The sequence below is a fragment of the Cricetulus griseus genome, chromosome 7 (genome assembly GCF_003668045.3).
Source record: "Cricetulus griseus strain 17A/GY chromosome 7, alternate assembly CriGri-PICRH-1.0, whole genome shotgun sequence".
NCBI lineage: Eukaryota > Metazoa > Chordata > Mammalia > Rodentia > Cricetidae > Cricetulus > Cricetulus griseus.
In genome coordinates, this window is record NC_048600.1 from 61,098,451 (window position 1) to 61,115,982 (window position 17,532).

Below are 17,532 nucleotides of genomic sequence, written 5' to 3' on the forward strand. Positions count from 1 at the left end.
TGTATTATTATATTAGTACTTTGTATAGTAAAATGGATTGTATATAATTTTATGAATATATGATTTAAAGGATATTATAAGATTATATTTGCTGTTTTAATTTTGAATATCTTTGTGTATCTGTGTGTAGTGATGTTGTTTTGGAGCAATGGTAACCGAGGAATGTTTGGGTATTCTGAATCTCCAGGGATAGTGGTTGTGAGCCTCCCTACATGGGTGCTAGGAACCTCTCTGAGGTTTTCTGTAAGAGCAGTGGACACTCTTAACCATGAGCCATTGCAGCAGCCCAATATTAATGTTTTAATGAGAGTATTATATGTTCATACTTCCTTAGCCCCAATCTACTAGTGAAATTAAATCAAAAACTTCAAAATCCTTGTTTTTGACCTGTATGGGCAATGTGCTTAGACACAACACCTCCATTCTTCTCAGTCCATCTTGCTAATAATGAACTTGATCGAGGCTTAGTGATCAACCACTGTGGCTCCTGAGCAGAAATGGCCACTAGTTCACCAGAGTGCAAGTACACTGCCATTAGAAGATTCATCCTTGCTTAGGGTTTCACCAAGGAAACACACTCTTATCTCTACCTTCAAGTTTTTTCTGTTTGCTGTCTTACTTGTGCCAAGACCAGGAGTGAGACTGATGACTATTATGTGGGGAAGGACCAGGAAGAAGAGGCTGTTTGGGAAGAGAGGGGGTCTTAGCAGAGAGGTCTATTTGATCATACATTCATGATGAGACCTTCTCAGATACAGTGTGGTGAGTGACTGCCAACCAGAGTGCCTTGTCATTGTTCATTCAGGTCAACACCATGAGGCATACTCAAGTCCTCATATCAGTCCTGTTACTCCTTCTCCCAGGTAAGTGAGAGGTGATCTGGGGAGGGCGAGGAGGATGGAGCTTCAGAAGAAAAATAGGTTCTCTGGAGTCTGTATTGCAGCACAAAGCCAGGATGAAATTGTAGATCTAAAGAAATTTCTTAACATATCTGAATTAAAAAAATAATACCCACAAGACTGTCAGGTAAGTGGTGAATATGTGTACATGCATGTTACATCCATGTAAGGGTGGGTACAGTACATGCATGTTGTAGTTAATGCATGAGAGCTGAAGAAAGGACATACAAGGGTAACCTAATCTTCATTTGTCCTATCTGTTCTTAAAATCCCTCATCTGCAATTACTTAATTAGAAATGGTAACTGAAAACACTCCGTGATACAGGAGAAAGTATTGAATTGCATATTAAATTTTTGAGACAGAGTACAAGATAGCATTGGCTGACCCCAGACATAATAGACAGCTAAGTATAATCTCAAACTTCTGCTCCTCCTGTCCCTATCTCCCAAGAGCTGAAATTATAGGTGTGACCTCCTTCATCTGGTACGTATTCTGACTTTACAATCTAACCTCTCGGAATTGTGGAAGGTTGTTAAGTCTCACCAGACATTTCTATAATTTTATTATAATGTGTATTATGTTTGTGATCCTAAAAACATTATTAGGTAAAATGAAGTGACGAGTGTCCCTTTACACACCCCTTACACATTCATTTTACAGAACTAGGAGCATGCTGTCTCAGACCATGTCCTACACTCATGGCCTAGCCCTGAAGGCAGGTGACTGGCTAATGAATCTTGCAATTCACTGTTTTATGCTGTTTGCTTATCTGTTTGTTCCTGGGCTGGCACGGGCGAGGTGAGCATGGTACCCTTGAGCTGCATCTTCAGCCCTGAGATCTCCCTTAAATGGAAGCAATTGAAAATAGGGATTTTAGTTCATCATCTCAACAGACACATATCCCAATTTTATTTTAGGTTTAAAAGCTGAATGGTTTATTTCTTGATTAACATTATCAAATGTGACTGCACTTTATAAGTAAGTGTTGTTCAGATTCTGGAATGTTACCAACCTATAAGCAGGGATCCTTTCTCAGGTATTTTTTTGTTTTGTTTTTAGGACTGATCCTAAAGTCTCAGTCCTCTTGAATATTTTACAAAGTAAATTGTGAACTTGCCCTGTATGTGCACTGCTTTAATCCCAGCACTGGGGAGGTAGAGTCAGGCGGAAATCCATGAAGTCAGGCAGCCAATTCTCCATACAAAGTTCTAAATACTGAAGATAGGCAAGGGTTACATAGAAGACCTTGTCTCACAAAATCAATGAAAACCATATGAGCAAACAGAGGGATTCTGAAAATTGATGTTGAAGCTAGTAAAGTTCTATCTTTACATGAATAATGCTGCAAACAAGACCTATGCTTTGTATAGAAGAGATGGGTAAAGTGAGTGGTATCATTTTCAGTAGCATTGAGGGGAGTTATGGTCAGTTTGAGGCAGAGGCTCATAAGCCCAGGCTGGTTGTTAATTCACTAGTTTCCTGACTTCACCTTCCAGTTCCAGCTTGGCAGGCACCCATCATCATGCACAGATTCTGGGAGAGCAGCTTTAGCATTTTAAGACTTAGAGCTAATGTTTGCAGTACATGCTTGAAGTCTCATTTCTCAGGATTCTGAGGCAGGAGGATGGTAAATATGAGCCAGCCTGGGCTACAGAGCAAGATACTATCTGAAAACGAGCCAACAAGTCAGGCATGGTAGTGCATACCTTTAATCTAGGCAGTCAAAGGCAGAGTTAAAGGTGGATATCCAAGGGTTTTAGGCTAGCCTATTTAAATAGAGAGTTCTAGGCCTGTGATAACTACCTAGTGATTTCTATTTCAAAAAGAAAAAGGAATGGGGCTGAATAAATAAAAAGTATTAAAAAGCTACTGTGTGAATATAATACAGTGCAGTAAGTTGCTTTATCACACACATAACCATTACATAATCACTCTGAAGAAAATTGTTGATAGTGAAAACATTAAGCTATGAAATGTCTACAAAGAAAATGCAAAGAAGGGCTGGATCATAATGATGGAACACATGTCTCCCATGCCCTATGCCTCAGGTTCAGGTCTCAGTTGAGCCAAAAGGAAAAATGGGAAAGAAATGAAGAATTAAGTTCAATTGTAAGCAAACGATGAGTGCTCCTTCTCCAATCCCACTTTCTCTTTTTATATCACAGCTGCTGTGTCTTCCTTCCCAGAAGTGCACGGAGTGGTTGGTCACCCTGTGACACTGCCATGTAGTTATCCAGTGCCTAATGGCATCTCCTCCATGTGTTGGGGCCGAGGGGAATGTAGGGATACATGTGGACAAACACTTATCTGGACTGATGGCCACAGGATCTACTATCAGACAAGCAATCGCTACCAGCTTAAGGGACAGAATCTTGAAGGACATGTGTCCTTGACCATTAAGAATGTCACTGTGAGTGACAGTGGTCTCTACTGCTGTCGAGTGGAAATGAAGGGCCCGAATGGTGTACAGAAACTGACCATCTCACTGCAAGTTCAGCCAGGTAAGCCAGCCTTGTTACTTTCCAAGTGAATCGAGTCCTCTTTTTAATTTGTTCTTTTCCTAGAACAAGGAAATTAAGGTTCTTATAAACATGCTTTTTATTCATTTTATTTATTTATTTATTTATTTATTTATTTATTTATTTATTTTTGGTTTTTCAAGACAGCGTTTCTCTGTATTGCTTTGGAGCCCATCCTGGAACTTGCTCTGTAGACCAGGCTGGTCTCAAACTCACAGAGATCTGCCTGTCTCTGCCTCTGGAGTGCTAGGATTAAAGGCGTGTGCCACCAACACCCAGCTGCTTTTTATTATTGTTTAATGACATTGCCCCATGTGTCTTAGGTAGTCATAATCTCCTTTGGACTTTCCCATTTACCTGAGAGCAAAATGCCCTAGAGCAACAACAGTCAAGTTCCTGAGCTGTTGATTCTTTCCTGGTTGTTCTCATAGTGATCTTCTGACTAGATTGTTCACGGGCTTGCTTTTCTCTCCTTCCGAGATGTTTACTCTCCCTCGAGTATTTTTATTGTGCTCAAGCCTCTTCCCACACATTAGACTGGTTCAGCAAACCATAGGCTGGCCAGGTCAGGTTTATTATAGATCTACTCACTGGTGTGAATAGTTTTATTTCAACACAGTCACACCCACTCCTTGGTGTGTTGTCAGTAGTGACTTTTAAGCTGATCGACATGAGTGCTTGCTCTAGAACATGGATGCTCTGGTTCCTGAGCCAAGCCACTTATTACTTGGCCCTTTACAAGAAAGACACTTGAGGGCCAGTGAGATGGGTCAGGGGGTAAAGGTGCCTTTGACAAAGCTTGATGACCTGAATCTTTGCAATTACTTGGTAGAGGGTGAGAAACAACTCTCTCAACTTTTCCTCTGACTTCAACACTTTGGCCATGGTAAATTACAAGGATAAACACACACACACACACACACACACACACACACAACACACACACACCCCACACACTACATACCTTATGAGGAGCTTCAAATGTGCAAGTTGCTTGTTTTGTTTTTTTTTTTAAGAGTTTTATTCACTAAAGAATGAGAGGAGAAAGCCATAAAAATAAGTGAATACACATAACTTTAATTTTAAAAGTGGGATGAAAGTTATTTCTACTGGCTTTCAAATTAAGTCATATCCCCAAATCCAAAATCTGCAGTGCTTCAAGATTTGAAACCTCTTAGGTATTGCCTGAAACATTCAATACTGTGAAATTTCATATGCAGAATTATCAAGAGTTTATAATTTACCTGTAAGCTACAAATGTAAATTATATGCTCATGAGTGGTACATCAATTCATATATATATATATATATATATATATATATATATATATAAGCACATATTATAAAATATTCAGAAATATGCAAATTCTAAAACTCAGAGAACCAAGAATTTTTGGTTAAGGGATATTCATCCTGTTTCTCTCAGATTAGAAGGAACCATAGATGACTGTGTCCACTCTCTACCCAAATGTGCAAATCCTTTTGTTGGGCCTTGCCTGGGATCTCTCACAGGACAGTGGACCTAGTTATCCCTCATCTAATATGCAGGGCTGTATGGTGTGCTCTCTCAGAATTGAGAAAAATGAGCCTGTGGATAAAGTCAGTCACCAGTGAGAGCAGTCCTAGTCTCCCATACCCTCTCAGTCTCACAGAGATGTTTAGAGATCTGTGGACCTGACACATGTCACTTATAAAGTTTGTCCTGAGGAACATGGGCTCTGTTCTCATCTCCATGTCATCAGTGCAGCTGCTTCCTATTGGTGAGCTGTCTCCATTGCCCTGCTCTGCCCTGTCCAGGATGGTCAACGACAAAGTACAGAGGTTCAGGAGAGGAGCCTCTCTGGGGACAGCCTCTCACTAGAGCTACAACAGAAGCTATTGTCCCTTCTTGTTGACTCATCCTTGTTTTATGTTGATTTCCAAATCCAGAAATTCCAACAAGTCCTCCAAGGGGACACACAACGATCACAACATCCACAACTACTTCAACAAGACTCACAGGTGCTCCAAAATCAACCAGAATCTCTACCTCTACTCCTCTACCACCATCAGACACACTGACACCCAAACCAGGTAAAAACTTTGTGTTTCAGCAATCAGAGGCCTTCTCATGGGATGCTGTAGGACATAAAGAACAAGGCTGTCATAAGTACAATCTAGGTGAAGGATCCTTAGACGGGTTCCAAACAAGGACTTCATGACATCTGTGATTCTCCAGCCTTTTTATGTGTGCCCTCTGCTGTGGGAGAGCTTGAAGATGGAGGAAACCCATCTCTCTATATGAGATTCTCTGGGGATTCAGTATTAGCAAGACTTAGGTGGATCATTAGGGTAGTTGATGAGGTTGGTGGGAATCCAGATATCTCAACTTAGCATGGCTTCCTGGTAAAGAAAAAGGGAATGATTGAAAGCTAGGATTGGGGTTGGAAGACTCTGGACCCATTACATCAGTTCTGAAATTGTGCCATGCAGCTCAGGCCATAGTCACTGAAGCTAACATTTAGTGTTTTCTAAGCACCAGACAGTGGCTACATGCTTTACAATACAATATTTAATTCTCAGGACAACTGTGTTTGATATAGCCACAATTCATCCCTATTTTATGTAATAGGAACTGTTGTGAAAGTTCATGGTGCAAGTTATGAAGTTCATGGTAGAAGTTATGAAGACTAAAAGTGGCTCAGAGTCCATCTATATTCATTTGAATTGGAAATTGGTTCTTTCAATAAAAACTTCAGTGTCAGGCATCCTATCACTGGCACAGATTTATGTTTGGAGGGTTTGTCCTGTATTCAAGTACTAATTGAAGAAGACTCCCTAAGTCTCCTTTTAAAGGGGGAATTGATGCTTTCTAATGCCTTACTTCAAGGATCTTTCAATATATTCATATAGAATGGAAATTGCAAAACAGAAAGATGTTCTTTATAGTGATAAAAATACACATCAACTCTATAGTCTGTAGGGATCTGAAATGTTTGTTTTTGTGCTGGAGATATGGATAAATAGTTAAAAGCAAGTACTTCTTTAAAAGAGAATCTGAGTAGGATCCAAGTGCCCATAATGTGATTATCACAGCTATATCTTCTGAATATGTGTACTAAAGGGCAGAAAACCACAAACTTTAAAATAAAAATAAGTTTAGACTGCTTAAGCTTTGATTGATGCCACAAAGTGCACTCTTCAAATTGAGTACAGATGAGAATTTGATGTAATTTTAATGAATAATTTATTTTTGATGGGGGAAAAGTTTGTCATCCCAAAGACAAATTTAGGTTCAACTCATCTATATCAAGAGTGAAAAAATAGCTGGCAGAAAGAGTCTCAAATCTCTCAAAACTGTTGGTTCTTACATTGTTTTCATTCCAGCACTCACCTCAAACAACAGAACTCTAGTCAATGGTGGAGGGTAGTGATGCCATCCTACACCTGTACAGGGAACTGTACTCACCTTCCTGAACTCCTGGGAAGCTCAGATCTTGCTCTTGATGAAGCTGATGTTGCAAAGGGAGCGCACTCTGCAACAAGACAGACCTGACATTTTCAGGTGGTAGGGGCAGAGGTTCAGCTTTGTTCCAACCCCTCACAGCAGCCTGAAGAGGTCTCTATTCCCCCAAGTTCTTCCATTCTGGACAAACCATGCTATGTAGCTTCTTCAAAGAAAAGAAACTTAGGGAGAGTCAATGTGATGGAATGTTGGAGATTCATTCAGAGACATTTTAACATAGTTGTTTTTGTTTTTAAATTATAAAAGACAATATACACCAGGCAGTCATGGCACATGCCTTTAATCCCAGCACTCAGGAGGCAGAGGCAGAGGCAGAGGCAGAGGCAGGCAGATCTCTGTGAGTTTGAGACTACCCTGGTCTACAAGAGATAGTTCCAGGACAGTCTCCAAAGCCACAGAAAAACCTTGTCTTGAAAAAACCAAAACCAAACCAAACCAAACCAACCCTCCCCAAAACCTCATACAATATAGTAAGATGAAGCAAAAACTTCCATAACGCAGTCAGACATAGCAACCCAATAGGAGGAAAACAGTTTCAAGAGCAGGGTGAAAGAGTCAGAGACCCACTCCTTTTCAGAGTTAGGAGTCTCATAAAATACTAAGCTCATAGCTATTCTACATACACAGAGGACCTGGTGCAGACCCAGGTAGACACCATTCTTGCTGCTTCAGTCTCTGTGAGCTCATGTGCTCCTTGCTTTGTTTATTCAGAGGACCATGTTTTTCTTGTATCCTTCATCCCTCTAACTCTTACAATCTTTTTGCCTCCTCTTCTGTAGGATTCCTTGAATTCTTAGGGGAGAGATTTGTTGGGATACCTCCAATATAGATTCTCTCTCCAGTTAATGGTTGGCTGTGGGTCTGTTTCTGTCCCTCTCTGCTGCTAGAGGAGACGTCTCTGATGATGACTGGATAATCAATAAACTATGAATAGTTTATATTCTATACACTATAGCATATGTTATATACTATACTATTCTATATACTATAGCAGAATATCAACATGAATCATTTTATTGATATTTTTATTTATTTATTTACTTAGTTTTTGTTTTTTAGACCAGTTGTTTTTGGTTTTACACTAGGTCTCTGGGTTACCTAGTCTTTGGTTCTTAGTTACTCAAACATTGTCAGGTATGGGTTCCTTCTGATGGAGTGGGCCATAAGTCAAATCAGACATTTGCTGTCTACTTCCATAAGTTGTGTGCCAATAATTCTCTAGGGTATTTTGTAGGCAGGACAGATTGTAGGTAAAAGGTTTTGTGGCTGGGTTGATGCCCATATTTCCTTTTCAGTGGCTTGCAAAGTACTGTCTAGCCCCAAAGAGACTAGAATGTAGTAGATCCATGTAGGTGCCATGTAGGCACTAGCTCAACTTCTCCATGTTCAGTGATTTGTGTAGATGTTGTCCTTGGTAATGGGACACTGCTGTTGTTTCAGAGAGTGACACTTTTTCTTAGCATCAGCCTGGGTTGTTTAGAGTTTTTCAATGAGATTCACTAGCCCCATACAATAGAAGGCTTGTCTGACTACAAGGGATGGATTGTTGAGACTCCATATTCCCCGTTATGAGGAGTCCTCATTAGATCATCATCAGAGCATCCAGGAAGTTTCCAATGCACTAGCTTTCCATGCCACCTCTCAAATGCCCCCCAATTCCAGTCATCTCTCCCCACACTCTTTCCCTCCATCCATCTCCCCACAACCTGTTCCCTGTCTCTCCTGTCCCTGCACATAAAATGTATTCTATTTCCCCTTCCCAAGGAGATCCCTGTGCCATCCCCACCCCCAGACCCTTCCTCTTTACCTAACGTCTCTGGATCTACAGATTGTAGCTGGGTTATTATTTGCTTAATGGCTAATTCCACTTATAAGTGAATACTACCATGTTTGTCTTTCTGAATCTAGGCTACCTGGCTACCTCACTCAGGATAATTTTTTTCTAGCTCCATCCATTTATCTTCAAATTTCATGATGTCATTTTTAAGGAAGCCCTCCCCAATTACCAGCAGCCCCATAGATTGCCCAGGCCTCCTAACTGACACTCAGGTTCAGGGGGTCTGGATCGGTCCCATGCTGGTTTCCCTGCTATCAGTCTGGGGTCCATGAGCTCCCCCTTATTCAGGCCAGCTGATTCTGTGGGTTTCTCCAGTCTGGTCTTGACTCCCTTGCTCATCACTCCTCCTTCTCTGCAACTGGATTCCAGGAGTTCAGCTCAGTGTTTAGCTGTGGGCATCTGCTTCTGCTTCCATCAGCTGCTGCATGAAGGCTCTAGGATGGCATATAAGGTAGTCATCAATCTCATTATTGGGGAAGGGCATTTAAGGTAGCCTCTCCACATTGCTTAGATTGTTAGTTGGGGTCAAACTTGGAGATCTCCGGACATTTCCCAGTGCCAGATTCCTCTTTAAACCTTTAATGGCTACCTCTACTATGGTATCTCTTTTCTTGCTCTCCTCTAATCTTCCCCTGACTCAATCTTCCTGATCTCTCATATCCTCCCCTCTCCTCTTCTTCTCCCCTTCTCTTTCTCCTAGCTCCCTCTCCCCTACCCCCATACTCCCAATTAGCTCAGGAGATCTTGTACCTTTCCCCTTCTCTTGGGGACACTCTATGTCTCTCTTAGGGTCCTCCTTGTTTCCTAGCTTCTCTGGTGGTGTGGATTGTAAGCTGGTACTCCTTTGCTCTATGTCTAAAATCCATATATGACTGAGTACATACCATGATTGTCTTTTTGTGACTGGGTTACCTCAGTCAAGATGGTTTCTCCTAGTTCCATCCATTTGCCTATGAATTTCAAGATTCCATTGGTTTTTTATTTTTTTCCCACTAAGTAGTACTCCATTGTGTAAATGTACCACATTTTCTTTATCCATTCTTCAGTTGAGGGGCATCTAGGTTGCATCCAGATTCTAGCTATTACAAATAATGCTGCTATGAACATAGTTGAACAGATGTCCTGGTTGTATGAATGTGCATCTTTTGGGTATATGCCTAAGAGTAGAATTGCTGGATCTTGTTGTAGAATGATTCCCATTTTCCTAAGAAACCACCATACTGATTTCCAAAGTGGCTGTATGAGTTTGCACTCCCACCAGCAGTGGAGGAGTGTTCCCCTTTCTTCACACCCTCTCCAGCATAAACTGTCATTGGTTACTTTGATTTTTGACATTCTGACAGGAGCAAGATGGTATCTCAGAGTTGTTTTTTTTAATTATTTTTAATTTTTTAAAAAATTAGTCACAAGCTTGCTTCACATGTCAATCCCAGCCCCCCACCTCCCTCTCCTCCCTTGCCCTAACTAACTCCCCCCCCAACCCTTACCTGATCCCCCTCTGCTCCCCAGGGAGTACGAGGCCCTCCATTGGGGATCTCCAATGTCTGTCATATCATCCCAGCCAGGGCCTAGGCCCTCCCCCATGTTTCCAGCCAGAGAAAGCATCCCTCCATGTAGAATGGGCTCCCAATGTCCATTTGTGTGCCAGGGATAAATACTGGTCTACTACCTGAGGCCCCATAGATTGTCAAGGCCTCCTCACTGACATCCATGTTCAAGGAGTCAGGATCAGTCCCATGCTGGCCTCTCAGCTATCAGTCTGGGGTCCCTGAGCTCTCCCTTGTTCAGGTCAGCTATTTCTGTGGGTTTCACCAGCCAGGTCATGTCCCCCTTGCTTATCGCTCCTCCATCTCTGCAACTGGGTTCCAGGAGCTCTGTTAAGTGTTAAGCTGTGGGTGTCTACCTCTGCTTCCATCAACCACTGGATTAAGGTTCTAGGAAGGCATGTAAGGTAGTCATCAATCTCATTATTGAGGAATGATGTTTAAGGTAGCCTCTCCAATATTGCTTAGATTGGCAGTTGGTGTCATTCTTGTAGATCTCTGGAAATCTCCCTGGTGCCAGATTTCTCTTTAAACCTATAATGGCTCCCTCTATTATGATATCGCTTATTTTGCTTTCCTCAATTCTTCCCCTGACTCAACCTTTCTGTTCCCCCATGTCCTCTTCTCCCCTATCTTCTCCCCCTTTCTTACTCCCATTTCGCTCTCCCCTGCCCCCATGCCTCAGATTTGTTTTGATTTCCCTAGGGATGTTGAGAACTTTCTTAAGTGTGTTTCAGCCATTTTAGGTTGCTCTATTGAATATTCTCTATTTAGTTCTGTGTCCCACTTTTTAATTGGATTATTTGGTGTAGTGGACCACATGAAGAAACTGGTTTTCGAGCATTTTATTGAGTAGTTTTACATCTGTGGTCATAAGGGAAATTGGTCTGTAATTCTCTTTCTTTATGTGATTTGGATATCAGGGTAAAATGAATTGGGCAATGTTTTTATTTTGTGGACTAATTTGAGGAGTTTTGTGTTAGCTCTTCTTTGAAGTCTAGTCGGATTGTAGATAAAAGCATGGGGCCTTCAGCTTTTTTTTTTGTTTGTTTGTTTGTTTGGGCACTTTTGATGACTGCTTGTATTTCACAAGGGGTTTTAAGTCTAATTAAATTATTTTTCTGATCTTGGTTTAACTTTGTTAAATAGTACCTATTGAGAAATTTATCCATTTCATTTAGATTTTCCAACTTGGTGAAGTATAGGTTTTAAAGTATGTCCTTAGGATTCTATGGATTTCCTCAGCATCTGTTGTTATGTCCCCCCTTTTGTTTCTGTTTTGTTAAATTGGGTATTCTTTCTCCATCTTTTAGTTAGTATGGATAAGGGTTTGTCTATCTTGTTGATTTTCTCATGTGCCAACTGTGTTTCATTGATTCTTTGTATTGTTCTCTTGTTTCTATTTTATTGATTTCAGCCCTCTGTTTATTATTCCTTGCCATCTACTTCTCTTGGGTGTGCTTACTTCATTTTGTTCTAGAGCTTTCAGGTGTGCTGTTATGTTTCAAGTATGAGAGCTCTCCAATTTCTTTTTTAATGTAGGCCCTTAATGCCATGAAGTTTCATCTTAGCACCGCTTTCATTGTATCTCACAAGTTTGAGTGTGCTGTGTATTCATTTTCAATGAATTTTAGAAAGCCTTTAATTTCTTTCTTTATTTCTATCTTGCCCCATTTTTCATTCGGTAGACAGTTGTTGTTTCCATGATTTTATGGGCTTCCTATTGTTTCTGTTGTTGTTGATATTCATCTTCAGCCTATGATGGTCTGATAGGATGCTGGGAGTTATTTCATTTTTTTTCTATCTGTTGAGACTTGTTTTGTGTCTGAGTATGTTGTCAGTTTTGGAGACAGTTCCATGAGATGCTGAGAAGAAGGTATATTCTTTTGTGTTTGAATGAACTGTTCTGTAAATACATTAGGTCCATTTTTTATGCATCAGTTAGTGGTGAGAGTAGGGCATTGAAGTCTCCCACTATCAGTGTCAATATGTGATTTAAGCTGTAGTAGTGTTACAAACTTGGTTGCTCAAGTGTTTGGGCCAAGGATGTTAAGAATTATTCTGTCATGGTTGTAGATTTTTCCTTTGATGATATGTAGTGTCTTTCCCTGTATCTTTTGATTAGTTTTGTTAGATTTTAAAATGGCTACATCAAGCTTGTTTGTTAGGACCATTTGCTTGGTGTATCTTTTTCCAAATCTTTACTCTGAGGTAAGATTTATCCTTGATGTTGAGGTGTGTTTCTTGGATACAACAGAAGAATGGATCCTGTTTTCACATCCATTCTGTATATTTTTATTGGGGAATGAGACCATTGATATTGAGGGATATCAATGACCAATGATTGTTGAGTCCTGTTATTTTGTTGTTGGTGGTGTGTGTGTGTGCTTCCCTACTTTTGATTTTGCTGGTCTTAGATTATTTGTTCCCTGTGTTTTTATGGATGTAGTTAATCTTCTTAGAGTTTTCTTTACCATCTTCTGTAGGGCTGGATTTTTAGATAGGTACTGTTTAAGTCTGGCTTTATCATGGGATATCCTGTTTCTCTATCCATGTGTATTGAAAGTTTTGCTGGGTAGAGTAGTCTGGGCTGGCGTCTGTGGACTCTTGGAGTTTGCAGCACATCTGTCCAAGCCCTTCTGGCTTTTAGAGTTTCCACTGAGAAGTCGGGTGTAATTTTAATAAATCTGCCTATATATGTGACTTGGTCTTTCCACTTGTAGCCTTTAACATCTTTCTTTGTTTTGTGCATTTAGTGTTTTGATTATTGTGTTCTGAGGAGACTTTCTTCTCTGGTCCAATCTTTTTGGTGTTCTATATGCTTCTTGTAACATTATAGGCATCTCATTCTTTATGTTATACAGGAAATCTTTCATCTATGATTTTGTTGAAAGTGTTTTCTGGTCCTTTGATCTGGTATTTTTCTCCTTCTTCAATTCCTATTACTTTTAGGTTTGATCTTTTCACAGCATCTGAGATTTCGTGGATGTTTTGTGTCAGGAATTTTTTAGATTTAACATTTTCTTTGACCAACATATCTATTTCTTCTAGTATCACCAATACCGGAGATTCTGTCTTCCATCTCTTGTATTCTCTTGATGAAACTTTCCTCTATAGATGTTCTAATTTCTACATTTTATGACCAGAATTTGCTCAGTTTTGTTTTTTTTTCTTTTCTTTTCTTTCATCCCCCACCCCTCAACAGGGTTTCTCTGTGTAGCTTTGAAGCCTGTCCTGGAACTCACTCTATAGTTCAGGCTGGCCTCGAACTCACTCTGTGTCCCAAGTCCTGGGATTAAAGGCATGTGCCACCACTGCCTGGCTTGTGTTTTCTCTATTGTTTCTATTTTCAGGTCTTAAACAGTTTTATTTGTTTTCTTTATCTTTTTGTTTGTGTTTTCTTGGATTTCCTTAGGGGATTTATTCATTTCTTTCACTTGTTTCTGTTTTCCTGGATTTCTTTAACGTGTTAATCATTTCCTGTTTGAGGACCTCTATCTACTCCACATAGTTGGTTTTAAGGTCTTTTTCTTGTGCTTCAGCTATGTTAGGATATTCAGGGCTTGCTATGGTAGGATAGCTGGGCTTTAGTGCAGACATATTGCCCTGGCCTTATTGATATATTTTTACTTCAGCATCAAGGTTAGGGATGATTGTAGGTGTGGGTACTGATTTTTGGGCTTGTCTTTGTTGGGTTGGTGTTTTGTTCCTTGATTTCTGCTTCCTTTCTGGATTTTCAGGGAGTGTGATGGCTTTAACCAACTATTTTACTCATCTGCACTACTGGTGTATTCACTGGATGTTGGTGTTGGAGGCTAGGATACAGTGATCGGCAGGAGGAAGGGATGGTCTGTGTGGTCCATAGGAGATGTGGGTAGAGGGCAAGGGAGGCTACAGCTGGTGATTTGTTGTAGTGCCAGGGATGAGACCAAGGGATTGGGCCTAGGGGAACAAGATAGAAGAGAAGGCTTATAAGCATTCTACCTGGTTTTCTGACAGATGTCTTAGCATAATTCTTAAGTACCGGGGTCATTGCAAATAGGTGTGCTCATGGAAGAATGGACACTCTGGGGCATAAGTATGGGCTTCTTTGGGAGCTGCTCCACTGCTGCAGCTGTATCCCTGGTATTCTAGAGACCAAAGGCATTTCTGTGACCCTCCTAACAAATGGAATCATGTCATGTAAGATATATTGGCTTGTTGGTGACATTATAGGTGATCTAGTGTAATTCTGATCCAGGTCAATTCACCCAGACATATTAGGTGAGAACACTCACCAGCTGCTTTGGATGTCATGATAGTCTATTCATACTGAGTAGAGTGATTATTCCTTTTGGTGTCTATGTGTGCATTTGCCATCCTCAGGTTATCTGGAAGTACAGATTAGGTGAGATCTTTCGTTGTTCCATAATAAGTTCTTTGTTTTCCCTCAGTTTGTAGATAAACCTGGGCATATGCATGTATATTTTTCCAATATAGGTAGAAAAAAAATGTCTATTTACCATGAGGCAAGAACAGAAGTGTTAAGATGCACAACTCTAGGGAAACTCACTAAATGCTAAGTAGTTAAGTTAGTGTGACGATATGAGTGCTTATAGTGTTAGATCAACTTGTTTAACTTTCAAGCTACCATAGAAGGTAGTGTGAATATTTTTGGTGCTGGTAGGGAAAAATTTATCACTTTTGTAATTATCATTCATTTTCCTTCTTATTGAGCAGATTGGAACAGCATTGTGACATCTTCAGACCACGCTTGGAACAATCACACTGTAAGCATATTCCTCCCTGTGTCCATAACCAGGTTCCCTTGTCTTTAAAGACTTTGCCTGTAAGTGTAGCTCACAGACTTTTGTCTCAGAAAAGAAGAAAAGAAAAAGAAAAAGACCCATACATGGCGTACTTCTTAATGTTAGGACTTGGGAAGCTGACACAATCGACTATCAGAGAAGCCTAGAAAACCCAGGAAAATGAAGACAATAGTACATACATGGTAATAAGTTCAAAAGAAGAAGAAATTTGGACTGTTAGAAAATGTGTTTGCATTTCAGGTAGGCCAGTTCATTAGAGATGCTCAATGAATAATATTTTATAAAGCAATGCAGCATGGGCAGGGGAGAGGTAGAAGGAGAAAGAAGAGAGAGAAACTGCCTTTTTAAAAAATTTATAAAAAAGAATGAGCTAATTCAATGAGAATAGAATGGATAACAAGATTAACATATTGTACCAGGGAAGACTTCTTTTATCATTATAGACATGAAGTCTGGAATCAACAAGACAGAGTTGAGGCAACCAGAAACCTAATTACAATGGGATATTACGTGTGCTCTGATAAAGACAGTCATCCTAGTTAATTGCTGTACAGACTCACCAATCTATGTAGAGCCTCTGGCAATGTTTTCCATGCAGACACCTCCCAATAAGGTAATAAGATCTTAAACAGCTTTGATTCTGCAGGATTCTTCTAGACTTGTTTTACAGTGAGCTCTGGATTAAGGAGCTTGCTTGTGTAAGGAGCACAGAAGAAACAATGTTCAAAGTCAAAGAAGAACCCAGAGAGGAGATTGTGAGGAATATGTGTCTGTTGAGGGAGCAACTCTGGACTGGATATAGAGAGCCCTTGTCAGCATGTGCAAGGACTTGGGTTCTTGGTTTTGGTCTCTGGCAGGACACCTTCCAGCCAAACAAAATGAAACAAAACAAGCAAGCTGGCAAACAAACAAAAACACCTTCAGGCAAATTGGAGCTGCTCATATTGGGCTAAATGGACTTATGCTTTTTAGAACTAATAATGCTAAGACACCATATATATTGATATCATTTGTTTTATTAGCATGCTTTTTTGAGACTGGGTCTATTGTAGAATAACTGACCTGAAATTGCTATGGAGGTGAGGGTGATTCTGAACTCCTGTTCCTCCTGCCTCCATTTACCCAGCACTGATATTATGGGAGTATACCACCATGGTTGGCTTCTTTTCTCCTTCCTTTTCTTTTCTATTCTTTCTTCTTTTCTTTCTTTTTGAGGTAGGGTCTCATTGATATTAGGCTGGCCTCAAACTCTATGACCATAAGAAAGGTTTTGAACTCCTGACCACACAGGCTTCACCTCTAAACTTATGGGAATACAGGTTTGCACCCCCATGCCTGGCAATGGCTACATACATTTTGAGCCTGTATATCAACTTCTGGATTCCATCTCATGAAATAATTAAAAAAATGTATGGGAAGATGTATGAGAAAAGTTGGCCATTGCTGCCATTCATAATCAGGAAAATGTTATGAATTAAATGTTCACATGGATACAGTGGACACGCCTGTGATCCAAGCACTCAGGAGCTGTAAGCAGGAGGATCAGAAGTTCATCATATTAGCTACCTAGTGAGTGCCAGGCCAGCCTAGGGTACATGCTACTCTCTCTCAAAAGCAACACACATTACTATATCTCCCCACAGTTTCTGTCAAGAACATGTGAGAATCCCTTTCCCCAGAACCCACTGAACACATTGTTCAAAGACATAGAGTCAGAGCTCACATAGCTTAACTAACTTGTCCATGGTCTCCCTGACTAAGCACAGGAGCTGGGATCGTGACTCCAGAGATGAGGCTCATGCACAGGCAGACTTCATTTTTCATCCTCCACCTACTTGCAGTTAAACCCATCCCATGGGGTCTGGTGAGGGTTAGTAGGTTAGTGCTAAGCTCACCTGTTGCCAAGCCTGTCTCTTGCTTATTTCAGTATGTGCTGATCCCTGATCACATGCATCAAGGCATTTGGATATTCTAGATTTATTGCATATTCTAGACTAACCACAAGCCAATAAAGGTAATCGTTCAGGTTAAGGACTAAGATGTGTTTTGTGTTTGTCTTTCTTGGTGTCTCTTTAATTTACTGCTGTTTTTGTAGGAAGTTTTCCCAACAAAGATACCATTGAGGGACACCACTAAAATCACCTATGTTGGAATCTCCATTGCCATCTTGTTGCTGCTGCTTCTTGCAAGTGTCCTGATTTTTGCCAGTGAGTAGCTTTACCACTGTTCCCAATGTCAGGAATGGGTCTGGGTCTCTGTGGTGAAGGAACACCAAGGAATTTGGCACATCAAAATGTTCTACTCCTGCAGCAAGGTGCAAAGCCACTTTAAATTCACTGAGCAAGCACAGCCAGTAGGGATCCTGCTGGGCCTTTAACTGTAAAGCAAAGAGGTCCTATGCCTGCCTCTGAGTGCTCA

The 17,532-nt window shown here is 40.5% G+C and overlaps 1 protein-coding gene across 1 annotated transcript; it reads left to right on the plus strand.

Moving 5' to 3' along the window:
* The first annotated feature begins 814 nt into the window (after positions 1 to 814).
* Positions 815 to 17,329, plus strand: LOC100769223 (hepatitis A virus cellular receptor 1 homolog). The gene is made up of 6 exons (XM_027424823.1): positions 815 to 863; positions 3,067 to 3,402; positions 5,350 to 5,493; positions 14,672 to 14,693; positions 15,026 to 15,134; positions 17,210 to 17,329. Exons 1-6 carry the CDS (start codon positions 815 to 817, stop codon positions 17,327 to 17,329), a joined length of 780 nt encoding a protein of 259 aa, XP_027280624.1.
* Positions 17,330 to 17,532: the final 203 nt, after the last annotated feature.